This window comes from Vanellus vanellus, assembly GCF_965231255.1.
Source record: "Vanellus vanellus genome assembly, chromosome: 22".
Classification (NCBI taxonomy): domain Eukaryota; kingdom Metazoa; phylum Chordata; class Aves; order Charadriiformes; family Charadriidae; genus Vanellus; species Vanellus vanellus.
In genome coordinates, this window is record NC_138927.1 from 7,182,933 (window position 1) to 7,209,608 (window position 26,676).

The following is a 26,676-nucleotide window of genomic DNA, read 5'->3' on the forward strand; positions in this document are numbered from 1 at the left end:
TCTAGTGGAGAAGAAGAGGCATCGTGTGTTAGTATTATGACCTAATAAATAGTTTTTTGGTGTTCAAAGTATTTTGTATTAGTTATGTAAGCTGTCAGTCATTTGTAGATACAGATTTCCTTCTTTTTCTAAAGGATCTCAAACATCTGAGCATGAGCTCTTCCTGGACCCCAAGATATTTGAGAAAGGTCAGTTGGATTTATTTTATTTATTTGCAAATGGATTTTGACCCTGCTGTATTTTTTCTTGGAAGCTCCTCTTTTTGTCTGCCCTTTTCTGTGGCACATGGTGTATCTGATCACTCTCATTACAGACCAAGGTAGCACTTACAGTGGAGATCTGGAATCCGAAGCAGTGTCCACTCCACACAGCTGGGAGGATGAGTTAAATCACTATGCCTTACGATCAAATGCCCTGCCAGAACCAGACCCAGAACTGAAGCAGTTCTCCAAAGGCGATGTGGAGCAGGACCTGGAGGCAGATTTTCCATCGGGTCTGTATAATGTGAAGAAAAATGCGTTGTTGTATAAAAGTGCACACAATTTTCTGAGTAAGCGTTGTACCAGCAGTCTGCTTTTGAAGGGCATTTAAAGCTGCAGTAATATATCGGCTCTGCTATAATTAGTAGATTACTATTTAAAAAATGCTATTGCTATCTTTAAAGGCAGCATTCTACAGAGCCCCCGACAGGAGTAGCAGGTAACCTTGCTTGACTCCTTTGAATGATCACTTCTGTGTCCCTAGATATAATCCATGTGAGTGGTGCAGAAGGATGTAAGTTTGCCTGAATAAATGCACCCACTGTTTGGGGGGGGCTTTTTTCCTCTTCTGAGAATATACTTTCTTTATACAGAAGGTACATATATTGCCTGGTGATTCAAAGGTAAAGCATTATTTGAATATACAGGTGTGATTGCCAACTATAAGGTATTTCATAGTATCTAAGTGACACTTCTACCTGGGCTCTTAAATCATATAATTAAACTCTTAATGGTGTTGATTTGACTTCAGACTCATTTGACCCTCTCAGTAAAGGACTGGGTTTGCATTCACGTTCACGAGCAAGACGGAGACATAGAGATGGCTTCCCACAGCCAAAGAGACGGGTAAGGATGTACTTCTGGAACACGTATTCCTTCCATTTGAAGCAATAACATTATGTGTATGCTGATTCTGAGAAGTAAAAAAACACCGCTCCAGGCTGAAAATTAGAATTTGATTTAACTATGCTGTATATTTTTTCCCGTTCTGCTATATGAGATAAGATTTTCTTTCCTTCCCCTCTGCAACTAGGTAGAATGAATGCTCTTCTTAGTGCAGAACATTTATTAAATCTGTATCGTTTCAAAAAACTGCAAAAGAGATGTCTTGTAAGTAGTGTCATAATCTACAGGAAAGAAGCAATTTTTTCTTGTGTAGCTGGAGAGGAATATATTTCTGTGCGTATTTATCACAGTGTGAATTACTGTATTTTATTGCACCTTTTCTATAAAATGTGGTTAATATTTGTCCACATATTAAACATATATACATATATATCCATTCAGAGTCTGCCATGAGAATAGGATTTTGTTGTCATGTCAGCATAATGGCCTTTTTATGTGAGATCAAGTTAAGCATCCATAGATGAAGAGCTTATTAAATGTGTATTTGTTTTGATTTGTTTGTTTGCCCATAGGGACGGAAGAAGTCTGTAGTTTCCGTAGAGCCCCGGAATCTGATGCAGGGCTCCTACCCAGGCTGCTCTGTCTCTGGCATGACCCTAAAGTATATGTACGGGGTAAATGCCTGGAAAAACTGGGTCCAATGGAAAAATGCACAGGAGGAACAAGGGGACCTGAAGTTTTCAGGTGAATTTTTCTCTCTCAGTGGAAACAGAAGTACTTTTAGTTGAAGAGCATTTGGCACGATACGTTGTTCAAAAAAAAATTAGGAGTAGATACTACTGAGTTTTAAAATATCCATGAGTGGAGAAAGGATTTTCTGGAATACTCTCTTCTGTCTTTCATAGCTATTACATTCTTAATTGATCTGTTACCTATTAAGACAGGCTCTAAAATACCAGATTTCTTTTCAACATCAGAAATATTAGTCTGTTAGCTTCCACTTTGCATTCATTTGCATGTAGTAATTCTTCATTTGTAGAAGAGATGCTTTATGCAGCTGCAGAGATTTACTGATCCTATTATCAGGCCGTAATTCTACGTTGACAGTAGTAACTTGGCCCCATCTTTTTCATCTGTAGCTAACGCATTCACAAAGTATTTGTTTGTCAGCATAACTGTTTGCTGTAAAGAGTCATGTGCTACAACACTAAAATCTTAACACCTTATTTCTGGGCTTCACAGCTGGAAAGAAACTTTCCAAAAGTGTACCCGTTCCAATCGGCACCCTGCCTGTCATTAACTTTAAAAGACGTGAATTATTCATTATATCTCACTAGGGTGACAGATAATAATGACAAGATAAATGTCACTTTTGTTTGTTTTTCTAATTAGGGATTATTTTATTTTTTTACAAAAGCTCAGCAGTCCTGGGATTTGGCAGTGTCTAACTCCCCTTTTCCCCAGTCTCAAATCTGTCTTGCATGCTTGCACTGAGAATTTTGTGGGCAAATTTTCAGAATCAGGCAGAGCATTTAAGTTAGGAATATAATTGAGCTTTTTGGGGATGGCGGGGAAGAGAGCAAACCATATTAAATACTTTTGTAATGTTAAGAACTAAGCATGGCAGCACTTATATAAGAAAGATCCCAAAGGGAAAAATTCTAGTTAGAACGAGATCTGCTTTTTCCTCGCATTTGGAATTTTTCTTGTCATTACGTGAGAACAGCTGGGTTTTGTTTCCCAGAAGAAGAGTCATCCCATGAGTTACTGTGTTTTCTTCTCGTGGCTAAGGAAGCAAACATTACAGTCGGTTCCAGGAAACCGTGTCCCCCCCTGCCTCTCCCAGAAAGGTTCCCGGCTTAGTCCCAAGCAGGCACTTCTGTACCGTGTGGAGCAGTGAGCCTGGTAATTTCGCTGGGCATTCTTTGATCGATTGATTCTCTCCTAGCTCTGTTTCCCTTTCCAAATCCCATGCATGGCCCTTTAAATTCTTTATTCCTTCTCCCTTTAAGGAGTATGCTGCTCTCAACTCACGTCCAGAACTATTAGGAAACGCTCGAGATGTGTCTCGTGCTCAGGTTCCCCCGAGTGCAGCCGTGGAGGTGAAACCTATTTCTCAGCCCTACCCTGCCAGCCTCGAGTACACACAGCCATTCCCGTGCCACATCTTTGGGTTCAGCAAAGTACCTAACATTTAAGTGTCTCAGCTTTACGTACCTGCAGCCTTATTACTCAGTTGTGGCGTTTCTACTGGCTGGACATGCTGATGGTTTGGGTTTTATTGGCTAAATCCTCATTTAATTGTTAGCCAACTGATAGGAAATAGTTCCCAAGTTTACTCATACAGGATACTTCAGGCATGAGATAGATTTAACAGTTCTGCCGCATGAAATAACAAGGAAGGTGTGAAGATTTAATCTGTTGAATTAAGTTAGTTTTTCTAATACTTTTCTTCGCCACAGTTCGTCCTGTGAAGCTCAAGGAGGACATTCTCTCATGCACTTTTGCTGAGCTGAGTTTTGGCTTGTGCCAGTTTATTCAAGAGGTGCGGAGACCAAATGGAGAAAAGTATGATCCTGACAGCATCTTATACTTGTGCCTTGGAATTCAGCAGGTAACTCAGAGAATTAGGGTATCGCTGAGAAACTTGCTCTGGTTATTTATGCTTGATATCCATAGTATCACATAGCTGCTTGGGTTTTGTAGAGGAGGCAAGAAAGTACCTTTTTTGTGTTTTATTCTTAGTCTGTCTTAATCCCATATTTGACTAATTTGTCTGGACCTTTTTACGATTAGGGTGAATGAGCTGCTTCTGTTGGGAGGAACGTGGCCTGGAGGGCAAGGTGTTTCTGCCTGGGCAGATCTTGGCACCTTTTCTGTTCTTTTCATGCATAGAAAAGATTTGCAGAAACCTGAGTCTTCTCAGAAATGCTTTATGGTGGAATGTTTTAGATCTAAAATAGTTACACGGTGCTCTTCTAATTTACAAGGTTACATGGAAAAGGTTACCCAGCAAAGGCTGAGTTCCTTCAGTGGCCAGACAGAAACCTGTTGTGTTGGCAACACTTCCAGAAAAATACAATGGGAATAGTAGCATTGTAATTAGTGAATGCTAAGGGTAATGTAATGAGTCCTTGCTATCTGCCTGTATACAGCAGTTTGAAACAGTCGCAGTACAAATCTAGAATAACATTAAGTTCTGTTGAAAACTCAGTGTCTCAGTTCAGTATATTTCTGTTAGTGAAATTTTTTTAGAGTAGCCTGTTTGTTCCTTTCCTTAAACAGTCACGTGGAGATAAAGAATCAAAAGCTACTGCTAATATAAAACCTATAATTTGACTAGGCATGGAATTATCTTAACTTTTTTTTTTCCTGGCTATGCTTGAAAAAAATGTAGAGAGGTGAAATGCAAAGTGGCATTGATGAGGTCCAGGAGTATCAGCATTTTTTGTGTGTTCCAGTTTTGACTAATTTATTGATACACGCTCCTGGCTTGTAGAAAACTCTTTTTTTAATTGCTGCTTGACAGGAATTTGAGGGACTTTCACATTGATGCTGTAAGTCGAGCTATTTCAGCAGCCTAGTGCTGGGCCTGTGTCTGTTGTCAGGAGGCATAAGCACATGGAGTTCTTTTCAACAGAAGGGTACTCAATAACTCTTCTAGTTAGGCAGCCTTTTTTCAAGAATATTTGACACATAGAGGATGATGTTTTTTCAGAAAACGGCTCTAGAGTTTGGAATATTAAAAATAATTCTTGCCTAGATCTCTCATTTCATATTGGGCACGTCCCAGTCCCTGCAGAAAATTGATTTGATATCTTACTGAAGAATTCAGCAAAGTGTTTTGGACCATAAGACACTGGGACTTCAGAAAGGAAAAGAATCTGATGTCCTGTATCTTCTCTGCAATGTTATATAATCACAAACTGTATGTCTTCCTTTTTTTCTCTTGTAGTACCTGTTTGAGAATGGTAGAATAGATAACATTTTTACCGAGCCCTATTCCAGGTTTATGATTGAACTTACAAAACTTTTGAAAATCTGGGAACCTACAATTCTTCCAAATGGTAGGACAATTATTTTGTTTTGTGTAGCTGCATGACAAAGCCGTATCATAAATTAATATATTTCTCAGTGCCATGAAGAAGAATGTGATCTGAGGCATTCACCTTAGTCGTCTCTTTCTCCACCATGTAATTGTTTGTGGTAGACTAGCATCATGGTTTTTATGTCTGTCTCTACCAGTTACAGATAAATATACCTTTGCCTCTGATCGATCTCTCAACTCCTTTGAAAGAGAGGTTTCCCATTCCTGTAGTCAATGTGCTAGTTCGTCTCTTCCATCAAGTTTTAGCTAGTCTTTGTTGAATACAGGTAGTCAGAATTGCATACAGTATTGGAGATGCGTTACTGCAAATACTGTGTACAGTTGCACTGGTATTTCCCTATTGGTACTGGAAATACTCCTGATAAATCCAAGGGTCACATTAGCGAATCATTGGACTCTTGTCTTGAATCCTCAATTCCAAGTTCTTCTCACCTCAGTCACTTCCAATTTAAGCGTTCCCAAATTCTGGAGGTACTTTTAATTGGTCTTCAAGTAGGATCATGCCGTTTGTCAAGCTGGACACCAGCCGTATTAGTACATAAGATCTTTTTCAGAGTATCAGTGAAACTTGAATGATGTTGGCAACTCCATAGGTGGATCCACGACGGGCTTTTCATTTAGAAAATGAACTTTTTATTTAATACAGAAGTAATCCAATTACTTTTAGACTGCTGCATACAGTGATTTTTTTTTTTCCACAACAAATCTCTTATAAGCCCCATATCTCCTTTTCCTAATTGCCTTACGGTAATCACAATGGGCCGTGTCTATATAAAGACGGTACATTTTAACTCATGCTCCATGTCTTAGGAATTATACATTTTTGCAGGTGGCTGACTGTGGTTCAACACAGTCAGATTAGAATTCAGTGAGCTTCCGCTGGTGGCTGTGGTCTTCCTCTATGTCCTCTCCATTCTTCAGGTATTGGAAGATCATGCTGTTCCGCAGCTTGGTTTTCCATGCTCCCTCTTATGTTCGTGCACCCCGTGTTGTTGGTTTTATCGGAATTACAGTTGCTCATGATAGGTCTGAATTTGACCTGATATGCAGTTCATTAATGCAGAAGGTTAGTTGAAAGAGGACTTACATGCATCTCTGGAAAAATCTGCCTACTTAATGTTACTCATATCTGCCTTCCCACCCTGCTCATATACAATGCTTTCGTTGCTTTTGGAAAATTCTGAAAATCTGCTAGATTAGACACAGTCTGTAAGAGCTGTTCGTTTGTAACTGAATGCAGGGACAGCCCTAAAATTGCATAAGTAACCCTCTTCTTTTTTCTTTGCCCGTTGTCTCTAGGTTATATGTTCTCGAGAATTGAAGAGGAACACTTGTGGGAATGTAAACAGCTGGGTGCATATTCCCCTATCGTTTTATTGAACACACTTCTATTCTTCAACACCAAATACTTCCAACTGAAGAATGTCAGTGAGCACCTGAAACTGTCCTTTGCCCGTGTTATGAGACGCACCCGAACTCTGAAGTATAATACTAAGATGACATATTTACGTTTTTTCCCACCTTTTCAAAAACAAGAGGTAGAATCAGGTAAGTGAACACTTTCTGATCAGCTGAATTTTGGCAATCATATTTGTATTGTCTGCTCCTTGTTTTAAAAAGGACTGGGGAGAAAAATAAGTTATGCAGTAAGCAGAGCTATGAATACTTTAACTTCTGCTGTTATCCTGTATGTTTTCAAATTTTTTTTCATTTTGCACTTGAGTAGGGACTGCCCTCTTGACCTCAGAGGCAAAGAAATAGAGATTGTTGTTTGTGGGTATTTTTTGGTATTTGGAAAAGGGAAGTCTTTGACCCTCTTGGCTTCTTCAGTTAATAGTTCCGGTGTGTTACGTGAATTCTGCTTTATTAAGAAAAAATATGTCCTCTGTATTTTTTCTGCTAGATACTAGTTCTAGCTGATTTTCTAGAAGAGGAATGGGCTGTGAACAGCCTGTAGCACATGCAATCTTTTGCCCATCCAGCAGATCAAACCAGTTGACTTGGGAAGTGACAGATAATCAGTTCCGGTAGTGTGTTTCTGTGTGCTGCAAAGTCCCGTCAGAGTGATGCTTGGCTAAGTGACCAGGGCTTCTTCTTGAAAGCACTGCTGTTCACTGAACTTCTCTGTTGCCATTTTTGTGTATCCAGATAAATTATCTGTAGGCAAAAGGAAACGCAGTGAAGATGAGGAGATTGCAACAGCAGTGGAAATGGCTGAAAATACGGATAATCCCCTGCGATGTCCAGTCCGACTTTACGAATTTTACTTATCAAAATGGTAAGTGACAGAACTTGATTTTTGATCTGTATGTAGACTAGAGCAGGCAGTTGGGCAAGGATCCCACTCAGACCTTTTGTGCCTGTGCTGTGGGCTCCTCTCTCCAATTCCTAGTCCCCCAGTGGGAATGGAACCATGCTGACAGGACTTCCAGCATCAGTGATGCTGCCAGACTCAGGTAGTATTTCTTACTGGTATTGAGTGAAGAGTAGAGTTAGAGAGAGATGTATTCTTTAAATGTCTGTCTACACATCTAGAGGGTGTAAACATAAACGGGGGCATTACTGCAGTGACCATGGCATTCTCATCTGCTTTAGTTCCTATACAGGATCCTTCTTTTGAGAAGCTCATAACTGATACCCTGACATCATGTTCCTTGTGAAAGAGGCTAGGAAAATTGTGAATTAGGTAAACTTGCTGATAGCTTTTGCCTGCTGAAATGTGAGATTAACTTTTATTTAGGAGTTAGAAAGGACACTATATAGCAAGGACATAGATATCAATAATTTTTTTCTCCGGTTTCTATATAAACTTTAGTTAGATCATTGAGCAGGTGGAATATTATGTTCTTCTCTTTTCAAAGAAAATACACATGCAAAATAAAACAGCATCTCATTAGCATCAGCTCAGGCTCAAACACATCACCCTCCAAAATGCAGCTACTGAGCTTACTACAAATAGTCCCGTTGCTTTGGCACAGGGGTGCCTAGCATCCGTCCTGACTCTCTCTTCCTCTTCTTACCTTCCTTGCCTTCACTTACGTACTGTTAGAAGCTTTTAACTGTCCTTGGGCTGGGGAAACGTTTTCGTGCTTCTCATCATATATCAGAGCTGAGCCCCTGCAGTGGTGCAAGTAGCAGTAAAAGCTCACTTTGCTGTTTTAATGTGAATATTCCAAAGCCAGGCAGGAGGGGTCCCTGCTCTAGAGGACTTCGTGTCTTCCTGCCAGAGCCTGAAAGCTGCCTCAGGGTCAGACGTTCAGTCTTTCAAGCAAATGGGCTTACCATTCTCCACCGTGAGCAGGCAAGCTAGGATGGAGTTTTGCTAGCTCTTGAACGTTCCCTGTGCCAAAGGACACAGCAATAAACCAGTTTAATTCAGGGATTTAATGTCAAATGCATCTACAATTGTATCAAGATGATAATACCATTAATTGGATGATACTGTGAATGAAGAACCACATTTGTAAAGAAATTACTCATTTTCTTTGTTTCTTCGTAAGCAACTAATGCTAAGTGACCCGGAAACAACTGTTCCTTAAGTTGATGGGGGCAAACCAAGTCACTAACAAAAAGATTTGAATTACACTGTTTAAATTACCGTGATGTCATCTCAAAGTAACTTCCCTTTTCTTTGCCGTTTCTTCTTTACGTTTTTGTGAGTAGGACCATTAATGCTGCCTTACAATAATGTGCTCTTCCTCTCCTTACGTTGACAGTTCTGAAAGCGTGAAGCAGAGAAGTGATGTATTTTACCTTCAACCCGAGCGCTCCTGTGTACCCAATAGCCCCATGTGGTATTCCACATTGCCAATAGACCCCGGAACGTTGGACATCATGTTAACGCGTATTCTTATGGTGAGGGAGGTACACGAAGAACTTGCCAAAGTCAAATCAGAGGACTCTGATATTGAGTTATCAGACTAATTGAAGTGGGGTATTTTCCTTTGAATACACATCAGAAGCACCAAACTGTGAATATGTCCAGCCTTTGGAAAATGTGTATCAAATAAGCCAAGATAATGTCACCTACAGGCATATTTTGAACCACAGTGGATGTACAAACTGGAACTGGAAGGAAGCAAGCTGTGTAAGCTTCAAGAAACAACGTCCTGTGGCACCGATAAATCCTCTGAACAAATTCAAGACGAACTAACCTGTTTGAGTGGTGCATAAATCCTTTATCGGTTTAGGATTTTAAAAAGTTGTGAGATATTTTTAAGGAAAATGGTTGTGTAAAATCTACCATAACAATGTTGGGCATGGAGAGCTAGACTGTGGCTCACGTGGCTTCTCAGCCTGATGGCTGGCAGTCCTTGCTGCCAAAGAACGCGTGGAGATCCTAGAGCTCTTCACGAGGACAGGAGAAAAAGTGGTGGTATTTAGACAGACACCTTCCGTTATGAATACACGTACATATATGCTTTTATAATTTTTTTGAAACTGGGATCAAATGTTAGGAAGGCAGAAGCCGCTGGTGTGTCTGCCGGGGAAGCTATCTAAACGGTCTGGCTGCTGTTCAATGGTCGCACGGTGCCAGAATCTAGCTCTCGGTCCGGGCTAATACCAACTCTAGCTCTGTTCCGTCTTCGTCGTGGAAGAGGTGCTGTAGGTCAAACTTCAGAGCAATCATGTTACGGGATGAACATTTCTGGGGTATGTACAGGAGAGTGACTGTCCTGGGGTATGTGCAGAAAATCCCTTACCTAGCCCAGTAGCTCTGCAGACTGTCGATATAATCTAGCAAATACTGTGGTGCGCGGAAATTTTTTTTCCCCTTAAGGCAGCTTTCCTTTCTCCTCTTTCCCCACTCCTATGTTTTTGGTTATTTTATAAGGCAAATCTGGAGGGCCTTGTCATTTCAAGTGAAAGATCCATGCACTCTTTCTCTTTCCACCTTTGCAACGCGCGCAGTGTTGTACAAAGGATGCAGTATTACTTTTGACAACAGAACTGTGGTAGAAAATTACCATGTGTGTTTTTTTCCCATCCCACCCAAAGAGATTTAGTCATAGTGTTGGAAATCGAAAGAGATTATTTTAAGGCTTGGCTGTTACTGCGTCTTTTTGAAGAGAAAAGCTCCCACGTTGTGTTTAGAGGACAGGACATTATCAGATACTGTCTGTATCTCCGTTTTCTCAAGCTATAGATGTGTGTTTCTGATGACCGGTGGTCACAAATTCATTGGAAACCCAAACTATTTTTAAAGAAGAGAATTGTATGGTTTTTATCTAGCTCTGGTCAGTTATCCATCTTCTGTAACAGGGGTCTGATATTTGATCTTGTCACTAAAATTTCAAGAGATGAAAATCAACAGCCTTGATTTATATTTCCTTTTTTTTTGTTTGTTTGTTTTTGGTTTTTAATTATTTTTTTAGCAGTAACAAAAGTAATTTAACAAAAATAAAATCAGAAAGTAGTCTATTGACGTTGTGTACTCGGTAGTCCTGTCCCTGCCTGTAACAGATTTCACTGATGTATTTTTTAATACAGAAAACTATGTGAAAAGTAAACCTGCCCCTGATTCTGTCTGATCGAAGCCCATCTGTGTCTGTCATTTCTGATCAAAGATAACCACTTTCTCCACGTCCCGGCCTGGCGCTCCCGGGGGAGATCCTCGGGCCGTACGTACCCTGCCAGCAAGCTGCCCGGGCACCGGGAGGCTGAGGGTTGCTCCTGCGGGGCCGTCTCTTGTTCTGTCCACACTAACCTGTCCCTCCCCGTAGTTATATGAACTAGTGCAATAGCAGGTGCGGTGTTTTGCATCGGGATGGTTGATAGAACGTTTTGGGGTAAATAAAATCATTCTGGCAAAATTAGTGTAGAGGTCTGTAGGGGATAAAAGAAGCCTGAACTCTGTCTGTAGCACAGAGGTGTGCCCAGAACCTCGACGGCAGCAGGAGCCAGGAAGGATCCAGGAATTTCGGCATTTCCTGGGCGTCCCCTGCAAGAATCAGCCGCCCTCGGCCTTTGCCTTTGCCCACTCCCTCCTTCCCCGGCCGCCCCCAGGGAATAAGCGAGGCAGCAGTTAGGGCAGGCTGTTGGGAGGGCAGGCACCCCACGGGCGGGGGTTGTCCAAAAAATAATACCACGTCTGAGTTTTACCTTAATAGACATTAACAGAAATGTTCCTATGAAGTAGTATATTTGTATCTTACAAGTGACATACTAATTTTTCTTTCTCTGAAGACCCTCACTCTTTCTTGACTGCGAACACTTGCACATACGTTAATTATTTCTGGGTGTTTGGAATGAAAGATGTTTGCGCTTTGTATTCTTGCAGCAAGGAAAGTTAAATGGCTTGGGGCTGGACTGGCTGAGAGCAAAGTTGTGAAACATTGTGCTCGCTCCTTTTGCTCGGCGGCGCTGCGGTGAGAGAGGGTTCGGTGCAGTTCGCTGAGACAAGGAACAGAACACCTCGTTTCGGTTTCTCGGGTCAGACACCTTCTGCCCGGAGGCCCTTTGGCCACCCTGTGCGTGGCCTGGGGGGTGCCCGGGCGATCTTTGCCCCTCCAGTGATTCCTAGTCAGCCCAGCTGGAGCTCACGCTGACTTGCAAGGTGGATGATACTGGAGGATTACAATATATCTATAGGTCACAGTTCTGAACACTTAGACAAAGTTGCTTGTGGTGAACATACCTGAATCATTTGCTGACCACACAGCAATGTTTATTATTTTAAATATTCTTTTAAGGAGAAAAATCATGCTGTAGTCTCAGTGTGGACAGAGAAACAACAAAGATGAGTGTGAGAAAGAAAAATAGAAGATGGTGCTTCCTGCTGACGGGGTCTCTATCGCCGTGCCTCCCTGCTGCTAGACACGCGTGTAACTCCACTTCCTGCGCGAGGGATGGCGGCATCGCTGCGCAGAGCGGTTGCGGAGCGTGGAAGTGAGCGTGCGGTGTTGCTCCTTACCCAGTGTATTCACAGTGCTGGCTGCTAACGCAAGCCTTTGGGTTTTGCAGAGGTTCTTGGTTAGAATGCTTCTGGAGTCTGGCTATTACCTCTGCGAGAGGTGCTCGGTGTGAACCTGCTGCTCCCTCCTGGCTTTGGTTGAGCAAAGAAGGAAACTGGGGGCACGTTGAATGCCACAGAATTAGGTGCAAAAAGAAGTTAAAATATCTTACGAATTATTCTACCCACTACTGGTCTAAAAGAAACCCCTGGATTTCTCTGGCAGTGGTCTTCAGCCAAGTCACGGCTCCTCAGAGACTTAAATGAGACAGCAGTGAAGTCATTAATTTCATGTTTTCCCAGGGCGTGCTCCCACAAAGGCACGGCTCCACTGATGCCATTTTAGTGCCAGGGTCACAGGAGGGACTCTGAAAGTGCAATAAAGCGTTTTGGTAATGATCTCAGTAACTCTTCTCAGTCCTCTGAGCAGTAGTTTCAGTTTGCCTTAAAAAAAACAGCCCGACAGAACGAATGCCGGTGTATAAAATCCTTACAGTGCTCTTCTTAAACCACCGGCACCGTGCTCGCCATCCAGGCTGGAGCTTTGCTCCCATCCGCACAACAGGTTTCCCCCTCTTTTCCTTTCACGTGTCGTCCATTTTAACCACGCCTGACAGAGCAGAGGCAAAATTAAGATTTGCTCTCTGCTATTCCGTAGCTGCTCGTCTGCAGCGCGTCCCCTGCAGCACCATCAGCTCTCCGGGAATTAAAGAAGTAACAAGTTTTGAGCGGTTGAGCTACTGAGCAGTCCTCGTTCCTTTCTTTTGCAAGAGAAACTACCCAGTTTTGAGGATGGTGTTTTGTAACCAATTATGAGCACCAAAAATGTGTAAAAATCATAGCGGAGAAAGTCTAGAAGGAGTTTCGGGAGCGATGAAGCCGGATGGGAGCGTGCTGTGCTGCCGGCCAGAAACCCGGGCTGGCCTGGCTGAGGGTGCTGTGCGGGAGCAGGCGTGAGCCACCGTGTTCCGTCTCCTCAGCCTTGGCAGGTGAAATGGCGAGAGTGGTCCCCGCTGGATCACCTCCCCGCTTGTCTCACTGCGGTCGGCCGCTTGAGAGGAGTCTCTGTCCCAGCGCGACAGCGGCGGGCGGGTCGGACTACCTCTGCTTGTCTGTCTTCCAGGCGACCAGGAACAGAACGCGTCGTTTAGGAACAGAAAACCTCGTCTTATGTTCGACGAGGTTTAGATTGGATATTAGGAAAAAATTTTTCACCGAAAGGGTTATCAAACATTGGAATAGGCTGCCCAGGGAGGGGGGGATCCGCCGTCCCTGGAGGTGTTTAAAAAAAGGGTAGATGTGGTACTCGGGGACATGGTTTAGAAGTGGTTTTGTCAGGGGAGGGTAATGGTTGGACTTGATGAGCTTAAAGGTCCCCTCCAACCTCAGCGATTCTGTGATTCTTCCCTGGGAGGAGACGGTTGGCATGGCAACGGGGGGGAGAGTGGCTTTGCACAATATTGCTGCATTTGTTCAGAAGTTGACTCCAGCCCTTCTTTTAGAAGGTGGATTTTTTGAACTAAGAAGGGAAATTACTCCAGTCTGGCCCCTGGCATGAACAGATCCCCTCCGACTTCATCCCGTGGCTCCCTTGTCAAGCCCTAGCACCTGGCTGAGCCGTAAGATCTCGCTTTTCCATCTTCAGTTTCCTCCTCCCGCCATTTCCAAGAAGCATTTGATAACTTTTCCATTGTGTTGTGCTTTATGAGGAAGCTGGTTTGGATGTGCCAGGGAGAGCGAGCACCAACGGCGTGAGCGGTGGCAGAGGAGCCGCTGGAGGGCGTGGGAAGGGTCTGGGCGGTGGGATGCTCCTACCGCGTCTGGGCTGGCCTGGGCAGGTGGGCGATTGTACGCGGCAAGAGCCTAATACGAATATTTAAGTGTCTAGGTTTCATCATCTTGTATTCAAAGCATCTCAATTGGATGCTATTAAGAAAAACTAGTGGATGTGAGCATGGGTCATGGATGGGACAAAGCTAGAGAGAACCCGGACGCAGAAACGGTTCAGGTCCCGCGGGCTGCCTCTTCTGTTCCGAGGCAAATCGCAAAACCTGCAACAGCTTTTTTATTTTTCAGTTGTCATCAGTAGATGCGGCTGCCATGGAGGTTGTTAGCGCTCATTCGATGGTACCCGTGCTAGCTCGGGTCCAGGGAGCGCTGCAAGGTTGTAGAACGGTTTTAAGAGTTGTAAAGGCTTGAAGGAACTCAGGCGTCTTGGAGCCTTCTCGCCACACTACTTACATTTCCATTGGACATAGCACTCGCTAAGCTAATGGTTTTTCACCAGAGATACGGCTCTTATTAAGGCAACAAAACCTGAACTATCTTAGATTATCACCTGCATGAGGGGAAAGAGGGAATTTATTACCGTTAAACACTCAAGCTAAACAAAGCATCCAACACCAGAGCTCCAGATGGGTCCCAAGGGCACAAGTACCGCAAATCTGCTCCAACCTCCCGGAGTTCAGCCTCGGGGACGCAGACTGCGATAGCCCGTGGGCTGGGGCTCGGTGTGGGCTGGGGCTCGGTGTGGGCTGGGGCTCGGTGTGGGCTGGGGTTCACAGTTGCCTGTTAGATATGCCAACGAACGGCATACCTAGGGTCTCAGGTCTGCGAGCCTTGGACTTTTGAACTTATTTATAACACAAAAAGCCAGACCAATTTGAGCCAGGCTTCTTCCTTCGAGAGTAGGGTGTGGGTGACAACTCTTGACTTTCTCCCCAGTGAAGCCACTGACTCATTATACAGCCCAGGGTCCAGCACACATGTCGTGTCACTGCTGTTGTAGAGGTGAAGCCTCATGTTTCGTCCCTTGCCGATCTGTACCTCGGTTGTACCCATCCGTAAATTGGCCAGACTTTCCTACCTCGTTTGGGCATTATCAGGCTAAATTCTGTAGGATGCTTTGCAGCCCCGCGATGAAAGGTGCTATATAACTGCAAAGTGTTACTTCAAAAGATTTAAATAGGTCACCAGTGCATCATAACCTATATTAAAAAGACTTTTTCTTATATGAGAATTTATAGAGTTCAATGTATGGTATTAATAAGTGAATTACTGAGACCCCAAAAATAGTTTTTGTTTGAATCGTATCTGTATTCTGGAAAAGTGATTAAAAAACTTTAACCTTAATAAAAGAGTACATCCTCATTTCCTGTATATGTTGGAATCTAAGTTTGAAAGCAGTATCTCACGGATTTTAAGGGTCGGGAGGGGCTGGTTGTTTCTAAGGCACCATTTGAATAGCAGCTTAACATCCCCGCCGCAAGGCACGGTCTTCCCCAGGTGGCTGCTGAGCTGCTCTCAGCGAGTTTGGATGCCCTTTGAAGCCTCCGGGCATAATTTGTTGCGGGCGTTCCCCCGGATGGAAGGCAGGAGAACCGGCGGCTGCTCGAGCGGTGCCCGACGCTGTCGGCGAGCAGGAGAGTCCTCAGGACCGAACATCGCCTTCGCTCCAGCGCCCTGAAGGGCCGGAATTGCCCGAGAGCCACAGTAACGCGGAAACGCCATCGCTCAGCACAGACCCTCGTTACTCAGCGCTGAATGTGGCTTAAAGGGAAGAGTCTTCTGCGCTCCCGAGTGAGGTCCCCGCGGCTCCTCTGCGTCAGGAGCCACTGGGCTTTACTCAGCACAGGTTTGAAGGCCCCGGTGGTGCAGCTGGTTTACCCTTAGTGTGAACCGTGGGGGTGCCGCCGCAGCCGGGCGAGCGCCTGTGCAGCCAGAGCAGCCTCAGCGAGCGGAGAGGGGCTGTTGGGATGACAGAGGCAGCTGAGCAAAGCAGATACGGGAATCACGAGCAACAAAATTACACGAGTGCTGATTAAATGTTTCCGGCAGCCCGGAGAAAGAGCATCCAAAATTAAGTGCACCTTGGTGCAGCCACGATCACCGAGAGGCATCATAGGAGGGTCTGGGGGTGCAAGGGAGAGTATTTGTTTTAATGGAGGCTTAATATATCATTATTACTGTTGCGCTGCTGACACTTTCCTACCGCCGGTTGAGGGGAGCTGGGTTCGCACAGGCGTAGCGGGTGTTCGCTGCAGGAGAGAGGGAAAGCTGGAAACAGCATTAAGAACGATGGTGTGTGAACTGCAGAAGCCACAGAGAAACACTGTGTCCACTTGTTGACTAACGCCATTGCCTAATGCATTTATTTATTTAGTAATTGATTCGAGAGAGTATCACAAGTGAAAGACAGCTGACGATTGCCAGGGAGAGCCCTGGTTGCCCGTGCTTGGGACACAGTGTGGGGCACAAGCCACACATGGGTCCAGCCTGTCCTCCATCCCTCCCACGCACCATGGGAATCAAAGACAGCCCATAGCAAAGCCCTCTGCAGCCCTGCCGGGGTCTCAGCTCTCCGGGGCAGAGAGCGCAGGAGTGAAAAGCGGCCACTTTGGGTCTGTTCCTGGAGCACTGCAAATCCCGAGGCGCTTGGCGGGTACCTGGGCGCCGACCGCACACCAACCACCACGGCACCCCTCCGGCCAACCACCTTTATTGCTTTTGCGTACTCATTGCACAAGCGGATCTACAGCTTTTAAGAGGCAGCAGAGCGACTGGGGGGTCTGTGGGGAATTTGGGTGTCGCCAGGCAGAGCACTCAGGCTCAGGCTGCATCACCTTCAGGCGCATCTTCTTGGCTGCTCGCGGGTTCATCACCTGCCGCTGCCTCCTCCTAGAACAGCCTGGATATGACTGCTGCACCGAGTGGCCCCAGTACAGATGTCAGCCCAATTTTGGCAGCAAGAGACAAACCTGCAGCTCCTGCAAAGACAGCAAGAGGTGTGATTCCCCGGAGCATCGATGCTGCCTGCTGAGGGACCAAGCACCGGGCAGAGGGAGCCGAGGACCTGGGCGCGGGCGCTGCTCCCCGGGCACGGCCAGCCCCTTCCTGCTGCCCCTTTCTGGCTCCGGCCGGCGCTGCTGACCAACGCAGGCCTTGTTCTTGGCAGAAGTGCAGACGCCTCCCGGCACAGCCCCCATGACCTCGGCCTTGGTGCCCTCCCCCAGCAAGGCCTGACGCTTCCTACCGCATCGTGGATTCAGCCCTTCCCAACGCTTTGGGGGATTCAGAGCAACAGTGCCTTAAAGGGCAGTTTGGGCTCTACGGCAAGCCGAGCGAGTAGCCGTGTGCCACCCTCCCAGGTGAACCCAGCCCCTCCCCTCCCCACTCACCGAGAGACTGCAGCACGGCCACAACGCTGCCGGCAGGCACTCCTCCACCGTTGGCTATGGCAGCTGCCGACATCATCTTGGCAGCCACAGACCCAGCAGCAATGCCATCTGCAGTAAACCCCAGGGCACCGATGGCCGCTGGGACACCGACAAGTGCCACTCCTGCAGACAGGACACCACAGCGTTAGGGTGGTCTCTGCGACCCGCGTATCCCCTGCCACCAGCACACCCAGAAAGGACGGAGGCATCAGAGTGAGGAGTGAGGGCTGTGTGGTGTGGGATGGGGACACCCCATCCTCGGAGAGGGGAGGAGAGGAGAGGAGAGGAGAGGAGAGGAGAGGAGAGGAGAGGAGAGGAGAGGAGAGGAGAGGAGAGGAGAGGAGAGGAGAGGAGAGGAGAGGAGAGGAGAGGAGAGGAGAGGAGAGGAGAGGAGAGGAGAGGAGAGGTCGCCATCACATTTCCAGGCTCAGCCCAGCGCTGCCCCTCCCCCGCAGCAGCACCCCAAGTCTCCCCGGCACTCGCAGCCCCCGGCCCGGGGATGGCACCGGGCAGCGAACCCGAGTGCTGCTGCCCCAATGCCAGACCCTCACCTGCTCCCACGGCGGCTCCGACGGCGGCTCTTGCCATGATAGTTGGCATCGCTAGGAAGGAAAGTTGGAGGCAGGAGTCAGGCAGGGCGCGGGCAGCACAGCTCCTCCCGGTGCCGGGCAGGGCACAGCTCCCCCCGTCCCTCGGATCGGGGCCGGAGCTGCGGCCGTCCCGTCCCGCCCGTCCCGGCCCGGGGCCGGACCCGCTCGGCGCAGCACGGCCGGGGCGGAAGGGGGAGACTGCAACGGGGGGGCCGGGGAGGGCAGGTAGAGCGGGGGGCACGGGAGAGGTGCGGGGGTCCGGAGGGCGCTCCCCGTGCACGGCCGTGTCCCCCGACGGCAAACCCGCACCCCGGTCGCTCCGCAGCCACACGCGTCCCCCAGCCCCGAGGCGGGGGGACAGAGGCAGAGCGCTGCGAGGGGCTCCTCCACCCCCCGCCCACACCCCCGAGCCCCCCCTGCCCGCGCCCCAAAGCCGAGGGCGGGTGGCTGCGCACCCCGGCCCGGTGCCCCGTGCCCCCCACCCCGCTTACCCATGGCGGGCTGGTCTGGGGGGCAGCGCTGGAGAGAGAGGCGTGCGGGCTCCGGGCGATCTGGGCCTTCGGGGAGCAAGAGCAAGAGTTGCTGCCCAGGGCGGCGAGCGGGGCTCCCGCACGGCCACCCACAGCCACCCCCGACCACCCGTCCTGCCCCCAACGAGTCCCCGACTCCCCCACAAAAGCAGACACCCCCCGCACCCCGTGGTTCCCCCCAGCCCCGGGGCTCCCCGCCTGCTCCGCCAGCCCAGCGCGCTCAGCAGCCCCCCGCTTCTGTACCCACCCCCCCTCGGAAAAGGGCTGCTGTCCCCGAGCACCACCGTGGCACCCCAGCACCCAGTGCCACCAACCTCTCCGCCTGTCACCCACCGACAAGTCAGTGCGGCGGCAGCTGCTGCTGCTGGTGGTAGGAGGGGCCTCCGGTGACGTCAGGTCAGCAAATTTCCAAGAAACGGCTCTGGGCAGTTTCGTTTTCCCCAATTTTTGGACTGGATTCCCCTTGTTTACCCCTGGTGTGCCCGGCTCTGCCGGCGCAGGAGGCGGTGGCTGCAGCGGGGCCGTGCGTCGCCCATCGCCGGGGCTCAGCCCCCGGAGCTGCTCCCGCGGGGACTCCTCTGCCCCCCGAGCCCCTCACGGGGATGTGGGGACGGGTACCCGGGTCTGCGGTGGGGACCCCACGCTGGGCGTCCGGAGGCTCCTCAAGCCTGTGCCATCGTCTCTGGGGCTTTGAGGGCCATTTCCCAATGCGTCATGACCAGGGAAGCTCCGCGGTTTCTGATGAGGCCAACGGGCAGCGCGGGTGGTCTGGGCAGCGCAGAGGATTCCACCGGCCAACGGTGGAGCTGCGGCCGCTCCGGCTGCCTCCCCTCCACTGGGCAGCCTCAAAAAACAGCCAAAGCCCCGTTCTGCAAACCCCCTTTGCCCCGCTCCCTGCGCCCACTCCTCACCCCGAGCCCTCTTGGGGCGGGACGTAGCCCACCCACCGGCGGCAGCCCCCGCGGGCCGGGGCGGCGAGGGCGCAGCGGGGGCCGTAGCGAATGCGCCGCTGCAGCTGGTTGAAGGGGACCAAATCCAGTCGCATTCCGGCCTGAGGCGCTGCCCATACCGTCCCATAGTGCCCTGACCGTGCCAGAGCAAGGGGACACGCGTGTTTAAAGGGCGAGATGGTGCTGGGACACAGAGCCTCTGCACCCCTCGCAGGGTGCTCAGGCTGGCGACGCACCCGCCACCCGGCATTGTGTGGAGAGTGTCTGTTTAGATGGAGACTTAATGTAGCATTATTGGTGTTATTATTGCGCTGCTGTTGCTTTCCTACCGCCGGTTGAGGGGAGCTGGGTTCGCACAGGCGTAGCGGGTGTTCGCTGCAGGAGACAGGGAAAGCTGGAAACAGCATTAAGAACGATGGTGTGTGAACTGCAGAAGCCACAGAGAAACACTGTGTCCGCTTGTTGACTAACGCCATTGCCTAATGCATTTATTTATTTAGTAATTGATTCGAGAGAGTATCACAAGTGAAAGACAGCTGACGATTGCCAGGGAGAGCCCTGGTTGCCCGTGCTTGGGACACAGTGTGGGGCACAAGCCACACATGGGTTCAGCCTGTCCTCCATCCCTCCCACGCACCATGGGAATCAAAGACAGCCCATAGCAAAGCCCTCTGCAGCCCTGCCGGGGTCTCAGCTTTCCGGGGCAGAGAGCGCAGGAGTGAAAAAGCGGCCACTTTGGGTCTGTTCCTGGAGCACTGCAAATCCCGAGGCGCTTGGCATCAGTTTCAATTAGCATTAAGGTGTTTGCTTAGAATCAAGTTTCCTTTGCGTTTATCACCTGCCTAACTTAATTTTCCTATAAGCCTCCACAACAGCATGGGTGAGATGCAGGGGGTCCCAGCCAGGGTCCAGGGGGTCCCAGTGGGGGTCCGGGGTTGGGGTGTCACAGCAGAGGTCAATGAGAGTCCTGGTGGGGATCCGCGGGATCACAGCTAGTCAGAACTGATGGCAGCCCCTGTGGCAGCTCCGATGCCTGTAAGGGCAGCCTGCACGGCTGTGGGGACTCCTGCTGCCCCTGAGGAAGAGGAAGAGAAATCAGCCTCAGCCCCCCAGGCCAGCCCCAGCCCCGACAAGGGTCCCCACTGTGCCCCATTGCCTGGGGTGAAATGGCTTCGGGCTGGACTGGCTGAGAGCAAGGCTGTGAGACATCGTGATCACTCCCTCTACTCCCCACTCACCGACCGACTGCAGCACGGCCACAACGCTGCCGGCAGCCACTCCTCCACCGTTGGCTATGGCAGCTGCCGACATCATCTTGGCAGCCACAGACCCAGCGGTGATGCCGGCTGCGGTAAACCCCAGGGCACCGATGGCCACTGGGACACCAACAACTGCCACTCCTGCAGACAGGACACCACAGCGTTAGGGTGGTCTCTGCGACCCGCGTATCCCCTGCCACCAGCACACCCAGAAAGGACGGAGGCATCAGAGTGAGGAGTGAGGGCTGTGTGGTGTGGGATGGGGACACCCCATCCTCGGAGAGGAGAGGAGAGGAGAGGAGAGGAGAGGAGAGGAGAGGAGAGGAGAGGAGAGGAGAGGAGAGGAGAGGAGAGGAGAGGAGAGGAGAGGAGAGGAGAGGAGAGGAGAGGAGAGGAGAGGAGAGGTCGCCATCACATTTCCAGGCTCAGCCCAGCGCTGCCCCTCCCCCGCAGCAGCACCCCAAGTCTCCCCGGCACTCGCAGCCCCCGGCCCGGGGATGGCACCGGGCAGCGAACCCGAGTGCTGCTCATCGTCGAATGCCAGAACGGTTTGGGTTGGAAGGGACCTTAAAGCTCATCTGGGTCCACCCCCCTGCCCCGGGCAGGGACACCCCCCACCAGACCACGGTGCTCCACTGGACCGTCCCCTTGTCCCGCCCCGGGACCGGCCCCGCTCGGCGCAGCCCGACCGGAGGAGGAGGCGGAGGCTGCGTTTGGGGGGGCTTTACTGGGGGGTCAGGTACAAGGGGAGGGGGGCGGTGAGCGGGCACGGGAGAGATGCGGGGGTCCGGGGGGTCGCTCCCCATGCACAGCCGTGTCCCCAGACTGCCAAACCCTCAGCCCCGGTCTCTCCGCACACGCGTCCCCCAGCCCCGACCCGGGGCGGGGGGGGGGGGGGGGAGGCAGAGCTCCGTGTGGCCCGGGACAGCCCCGAGCAGAGCGGGGGTCCCGGGGCCAAACCTCCCCCGCCGGGGGGTCAGGGGGGTCGTGCACAGGGGCTTAACGGGAGGGGCGGAGGGGCAGCGCTCGGGGAGGGGGCGGCACTCCCGGAGAGGGCTCTGGATGTGCAGAGCAGCGGCGTGAAACTCTGCGATTTCATTCCGTGTGGCAGCAGCCCCCCCCCCCCCCCCCCCCCCCCGCGCGCCCCCCAGCGCCTTACCGAGCCCTACGGTCGCCCCGATGGCGGTGCCCAGAAAATCTGTAACAACGGAGAGATGGCGGTGAGTGGGCACCGCGAGGGGCTCCTCCATCCCCTGCCTACGCCCCCGCCCGCTGCAGCAGCCGCTGCCCCTTCCCGGGAGCATCCCCGCGCCTCACCCCGCCGGGGCAGCGCCCGCCCCCTCCCCAAAGCGGGGGGGGCAGCGAGCGCTCTCCGCACAGCCCCGCTGCCCGCACCCGGCCCCGACAGCCCCCCCGGCCCCGAGCCCCCCCTGCCCGCGCCCCAAAGCCGAGGGCGGGTGGCTGCGCACCCCGGCCCGGTGCCCCGTGCCCCCCACCCCGCTTACCCATGGCGGGCTGGTCTGGGGGGCAGCGCTGGAGAGAGAGGCGTGCGGGCTCCGGGCGATCTGGGCCTTCGGGGAGCAAGAGCAAGAGTTGCTGCCCAGGGCGGCGAGCGGGGCTCCCGCACGGCCACCCACAGCCACCCCCGACCACCCGTCCTGCCCCCAACGAGTCCCCGACTCCCCCACAAAAGCAGACACCCCCCGCACCCCGTGGTTCCCCCCAGCCCCGGGGCTCCCCGCCTGCTCCGCCAGCCCAGCGCGCTCAGCAGCCCCCCGCTTCTGTACCCACCCCCCCTCGGAAAAGGGCTGCTGTCCCCGAGCACCACCGTGGCACCCCAGCACCCAGTGCCACCAACCTCTCCGCCTGTCACCCACCGACAAGTCAGTGCGGTGGCAGCTGCTGCTGGTGGTAGGAGGGGCCTCCGGTGACGTCAGGTCAGCAAATTTCCAAGAAACGGCTCTGGGCAGTTTCGTTTTCCCCAGTTTTTGGACTGGATTCCCCTTGTTTACCCCTGGTGTGCCCGGCTCTGCCGGCGCAGGAGGCGGTGGCTGCAGCGGGGCCGTGCGTCGCCCATCGCCGGGGCTCAGCCCCCGGAGCTGCTCCCGCGGGGACTCCTCTGCCCCCCGAGCCCCTCACGGGGATGTGGGGACGGGTACCCGGGGCTGCGGTGGGAACAACACACCATGGGAATCAAAGACAGCCCATAGCAAAGCCCTCTGCAGCCCTGCCGGGGTCTCAGCTCTCCGGGGCAGAGAGCACAGGAGTGAAAAGCGGCCACTTTGGGTCTGTTCCTGGAGCACTGCAAATCCCGAGGCGCTTGGCGGGTACCTGGGCGCCGACCGCACACCAACCACCACGGCACCCCTCCGGCCAACCACCTTTATTGCTTTTGCGTACTCATTGCACAAGCGGATCTACAGCTTTTAAGAGGCAGCAGAGCGACTGGGGGGTCTGTGGGGAATTTGGGTGTCGCCAGGCAGAGCACTCAGGCTCAGGCTGCATCACCTTCAGGCGCATCTTCTTGGCTGCTCGCGGGTTCATCACCTGCCGCTGCCTCCTCCTAGAACAGCCTGGATATGACTGCTGCACCGAGTGGCCCCAGTACAGATGTCAGCCCAATTTTGGCAGCAAGAGACAAACCTGCAGCTCCTGCAAAGACAGCAAGAGGTGTGATGCCCCGGAGCATCGATGCTGCCTGCTGAGGGACCGAGCACCGGGCAGAGGGAGCCGAGGACCTGGGCGCGGGCGCTGCTCCCCGGGCACGGCCAGCCCCTTCCTGCTGCCCCTTTCTGGCTCCGGCCGGCGCTGCCGACCAACGCAGCCACCCCCGACCACCTGTCCTGCCCCCAACGAGTCCCCGACTCCCCCACAAAAGCAGACACCCCCCAGACCCCGTGGTTCCCCCCAGCCCCGGGGCTCCCCGCCTGCTCCGCCAGCCCAGCGCGCTCAGCAGCCCCCCGCTTCTGTACCCACCCCCCCTCGGAAAAGGGCTGCTGTCCCCAAGCACCCACTGTGGCACCCCAGCACCCAGTGCCACCAACCTCTCCGCCTGTCACCCACCGACAAGTCAGTGCGGCGGCAGCTGCTGCTGCTGGTGGTAGGAGGGGCCTCTGGTGACATCAGGTCAGCAAATTTCCAAGAAACAGCTCTGGGCAGTTTCATTTTCTCACATTTTTCAACTGGATTCCCCTTGTTTACCCCTGGTGTGCCCAGCTCTGCTGGCGCAGGAGGCGGTTGTGGCAGCGGGGCCGTGGCTCACCCGTCCCCGGGGCTCAGATCGGCGAGGGCGCATCGGGTGCCGTAGTGAATGTGCCGCTGCAGCTGGTTGAAGGGGACCAAATCCAGTTGCAAGTTGATCTGGTTCCTTTTTACCAGCCCCAGGGACGCACCATCTCTCCGGAGGCGCCCCCTGGGCCAGTGGTGGTCGGGGGTGGGGATTCCCGGTGTGGGGGTCCCAGCCCAAAAATACATACTTCTTAACATTCCATAACGCCGGCCGACTCCATATGGGCATATGAAGAAGTATGTAGGGTTGGGAGGGAGAGGTGGGCGGCGTGGGGCTGGTTACGCGGGGCATGGGGCCACCCACCGCTCCAGCAGTGCCCGCTGGCTCCGGGCGGTGGGACGCTGGAAGGAGCCGGCGGCTGTGTGATGCCCAAGGCTGGGCAGGGGGTGTGGGCAGCATCTCTCACCCACTCCCGGATCCAGCCGCTGCCTGTGCCCGGCCACAGGTACATCCCCGTCTTGGCACTGCCTGTACGGTCCCGCAGTGCCTGTGACCGCGCCAGAGCAAGGGGACATGTGTTTAAAGGACGAGATGGTGCTGTGATCAGCGTTGTGCCTGGGACACAGAGCCTCTGCCCGGCCGCAGGGTGCTCGGGCTGGCCATGCCCCCGCCACCTGGTATTTTGGCCGATGGCTGCCCTTCATGGGTGGTGGGACACCCCAGGACATGGTGAGGCTCAGCAGTTTGGGCCATGGGGCACCGGGGGGATGCTGCACCTCCGAGGAGACGGGGCCACGGCCAAGTACTGTATCCCGTGAGCCCCCGTGGGGCAGCATGGACGGCGGAGGTGTATGCTTGCACTTGGAGCCGCTTACATATGAGGGGGACCCCCATCGAATCAGGATGCACCCGCTGCACCCTCCTGGCACCCCGCACTGCCCCAGCACCCTGCAGCACCCCGGCACCCTCCCGGGACCCCCTGCACCCCACACTGCCCCATCCCCCTGCCTGCTGCAGCCCCTGTGCCAGAGCAGCAGTTGCAGTCCTGGGGGGCACCAACCTCCTGTCCCCCCGCCCCCCCGCCCCCCCTGCCCGGCCCGTGGGCAAGGTGCGGAGAAGGACCCGGGGGTCTGGGCTCTCCCCACCCCCTCCCCACCCCCCAGCTCTGGGCAGGGGGGGGGCAGAGATGCCTTTGCCCAGGGGAGGGGGGTTCAGCTGAGATCTCAAGGGCTGGAGACCATAAAGGGGGTGAGGGGGGACTCCACAGCCCCGGCACAGCGTGGCCAGGGCACGGCAACAGAGGGGGTGAGTGTCACCACAGCTCAGCCATGCCTTGACCCCAGTGACCTTCCTAACCCTAAATCTACGAGTGCAGAGGTGCAATGGTGGGTGCAGGGACCTGTCCTGGTGGTCCCGGCCCTGCCCCCTCCCAGGATGAGGGAGCGAGGGCGGGGGGGGGGAGGGGGGTCTGGATGTGGGTAGGAGGGACGGGGGCTGGCCAGGTCTGGTATGGCCGTGACTCAGCGCCGGGAGCCGTGGCCACACGCGCCGCAGCTCTCTGCAAGGAGCCGGTGGGTGCCAAGTACAGGCTCACCGCACTGGCCCCGCTCGCGGCACCCACTGGCAGCGGAGATGCTGCTTGGTGAACCCCGGAGCCACCAGTCGTCACCACGGGGCTCAGGGCTGCTGCCAGCACTGCCACGGTCCCCCCGGGAGGTTCCACCAGCACCCCGGGGCCTCCTGCATGGCCGGTCCCCAGGGACCCAGCGCTGGAGACCCCAGAGACACAGCTCCCAGGACCCAAGTGCCCATTCTGGCAGCAGCAGTGGGGCAGAGCGTGTTTGGCTGGACCAGCACCCCTGTCCTCCCCCAAAAAAGCGGATTCAGCAGCTGTCCCAAGGCCGGGGGCTGCAGAGATGCGCCTGCTTAACCCTTTGGGCTCCTCTGGCCCCGCAGCGCAGCGGGACGCTGCCACACAGTTTTGCTGTAGGGGTGCAGGGGATGCCAGGGGCCGGTGGGACTGTTGGGGCACAGCGGGAGCCAAGAGCCAGCGGCCGTGCCCACCCCGACCCCTCGGAGCCAGGGAGCAGGGTCAGGGCGCTCGCATCCCGGCTCTAGCCACCTCGGCTGACCTTGGGCAGCCTCCAGGGACTGCGGTGCTACAGCTACCCCAGCCCGGGGGGCCCACGCAGCCCCATCCCACGGCACGGTCCCCGCAGCGCTCGGCCGGGCTCTCCCCTTGACCTTGGCGGGGCTGCACGCAGCCATGCGGGATGCTCACCGCATCCGGGGCACCTCGTCTCGCCTGATCCCAGCCCGGGCAACCCCTGCACACTCCCAACACCCTTCCTCGCCGCTGCCCTGCCCCACAGCCCACCTCTGCCCCCACGGCCCTCCCTGTGCCCAAATGTCACCAGTGCAAGCCCCTCCGCAGCCCTGGAGGTGCCCCCACCGCCGCAGGCAGCCCCAAGACCTCTTCAGCCCCAGTGCTGCCCTTCACGGCTGCAGATGCATCCCCAAGCCGGACCCCCCTGGGAGCTCTGCCCCTCTCCCACGGCTCTTCCGTGCCCCCACGCGGGCTCGGACCCCCCAACCAGGGCAGCCCCCGGGTCCCACATCTGCCCTGAGAGCAGCTCCCTGCCCCGGGCAGGGCGGCTTGTGGGCACCGGGGGCAAATGGCTTTGCAGGGGGGAGGCAGAGGAGCCAGGGGGGGCTGCCGGGTGGGCCGTGGTGGCA

The 26,676-nt window shown here is 53.0% G+C and overlaps 3 protein-coding genes and 1 long non-coding RNA gene across 5 annotated transcripts in view; 1 reads left to right on the forward strand and 3 right to left on the reverse strand.

Moving 5' to 3' along the window:
- The window catches only part of ZMYM4 (zinc finger MYM-type containing 4), a gene marked incomplete at its 5' end in the record, with an annotated part of 42,572 nt that extends 31,833 nt beyond the window's left edge, over window positions 1–10,739 (forward strand). Inside the window, 10 exon segments of the mRNA XM_082494183.1 lie at window positions 135–188; window positions 314–493; window positions 1,012–1,106; window positions 1,679–1,884; window positions 1,886–1,935; window positions 3,569–3,720; window positions 5,062–5,173; window positions 6,514–6,762; window positions 7,363–7,492; window positions 8,931–10,739. Of these exon segments, the coding sequence (XP_082350309.1) occupies window positions 135–188; window positions 314–493; window positions 1,012–1,106; window positions 1,679–1,884; window positions 1,886–1,935; window positions 3,569–3,720; window positions 5,062–5,173; window positions 6,514–6,762; window positions 7,363–7,492; window positions 8,931–9,138 (1,436 nt within the window). The 3' untranslated portion in view covers window positions 9,139–10,739.
- Window positions 10,740–16,648: 5,909 nt separating this feature from the next.
- On the reverse strand, window positions 16,649–19,547 carry LOC309680526 (uncharacterized protein; the record flags this gene model as incomplete). The annotated part of the gene is made up of 6 exons (XM_082494168.1): window positions 16,649–16,932; window positions 17,344–17,505; window positions 17,934–17,984; window positions 18,464–18,529; window positions 18,817–19,080; window positions 19,421–19,547. The coding sequence occupies 6 exons, from the start codon at window positions 19,545–19,547 to the stop codon at window positions 16,844–16,846; spliced, it is 759 nt and encodes a 252-aa protein (XP_082350294.1). The 3' UTR covers window positions 16,649–16,843.
- A 364-nt stretch (window positions 19,548–19,911) lies between these two features.
- Window positions 19,912–22,846, reverse strand: LOC309680674 (uncharacterized protein; the record flags this gene model as incomplete). Its single annotated transcript, XM_082494353.1, has 5 exons — window positions 19,912–20,527; window positions 20,691–20,852; window positions 21,871–21,909; window positions 22,217–22,282; window positions 22,570–22,846. Coding segments are annotated over 5 exons (627 nt in total), but the record flags the coding sequence as incomplete, so codon positions are not given.
- Window positions 22,847–23,079: 233 nt separating this feature from the next.
- Window positions 23,080–24,657, reverse strand: LOC309680675. 2 transcript variants are annotated; one of them, XR_014269969.1, is made up of 2 exons: window positions 23,775–24,657; window positions 23,080–23,363 (listed from the first exon to the last, which is right to left on the reverse strand). It is a non-coding gene; the product is annotated as an uncharacterized lncRNA (long non-coding RNA). The 2 variants fall into 2 exon arrangements; XR_014269970.1 differs by having other exon boundaries at window positions 23,756–23,785.
- Window positions 24,658–26,676: the final 2,019 nt, after the last annotated feature.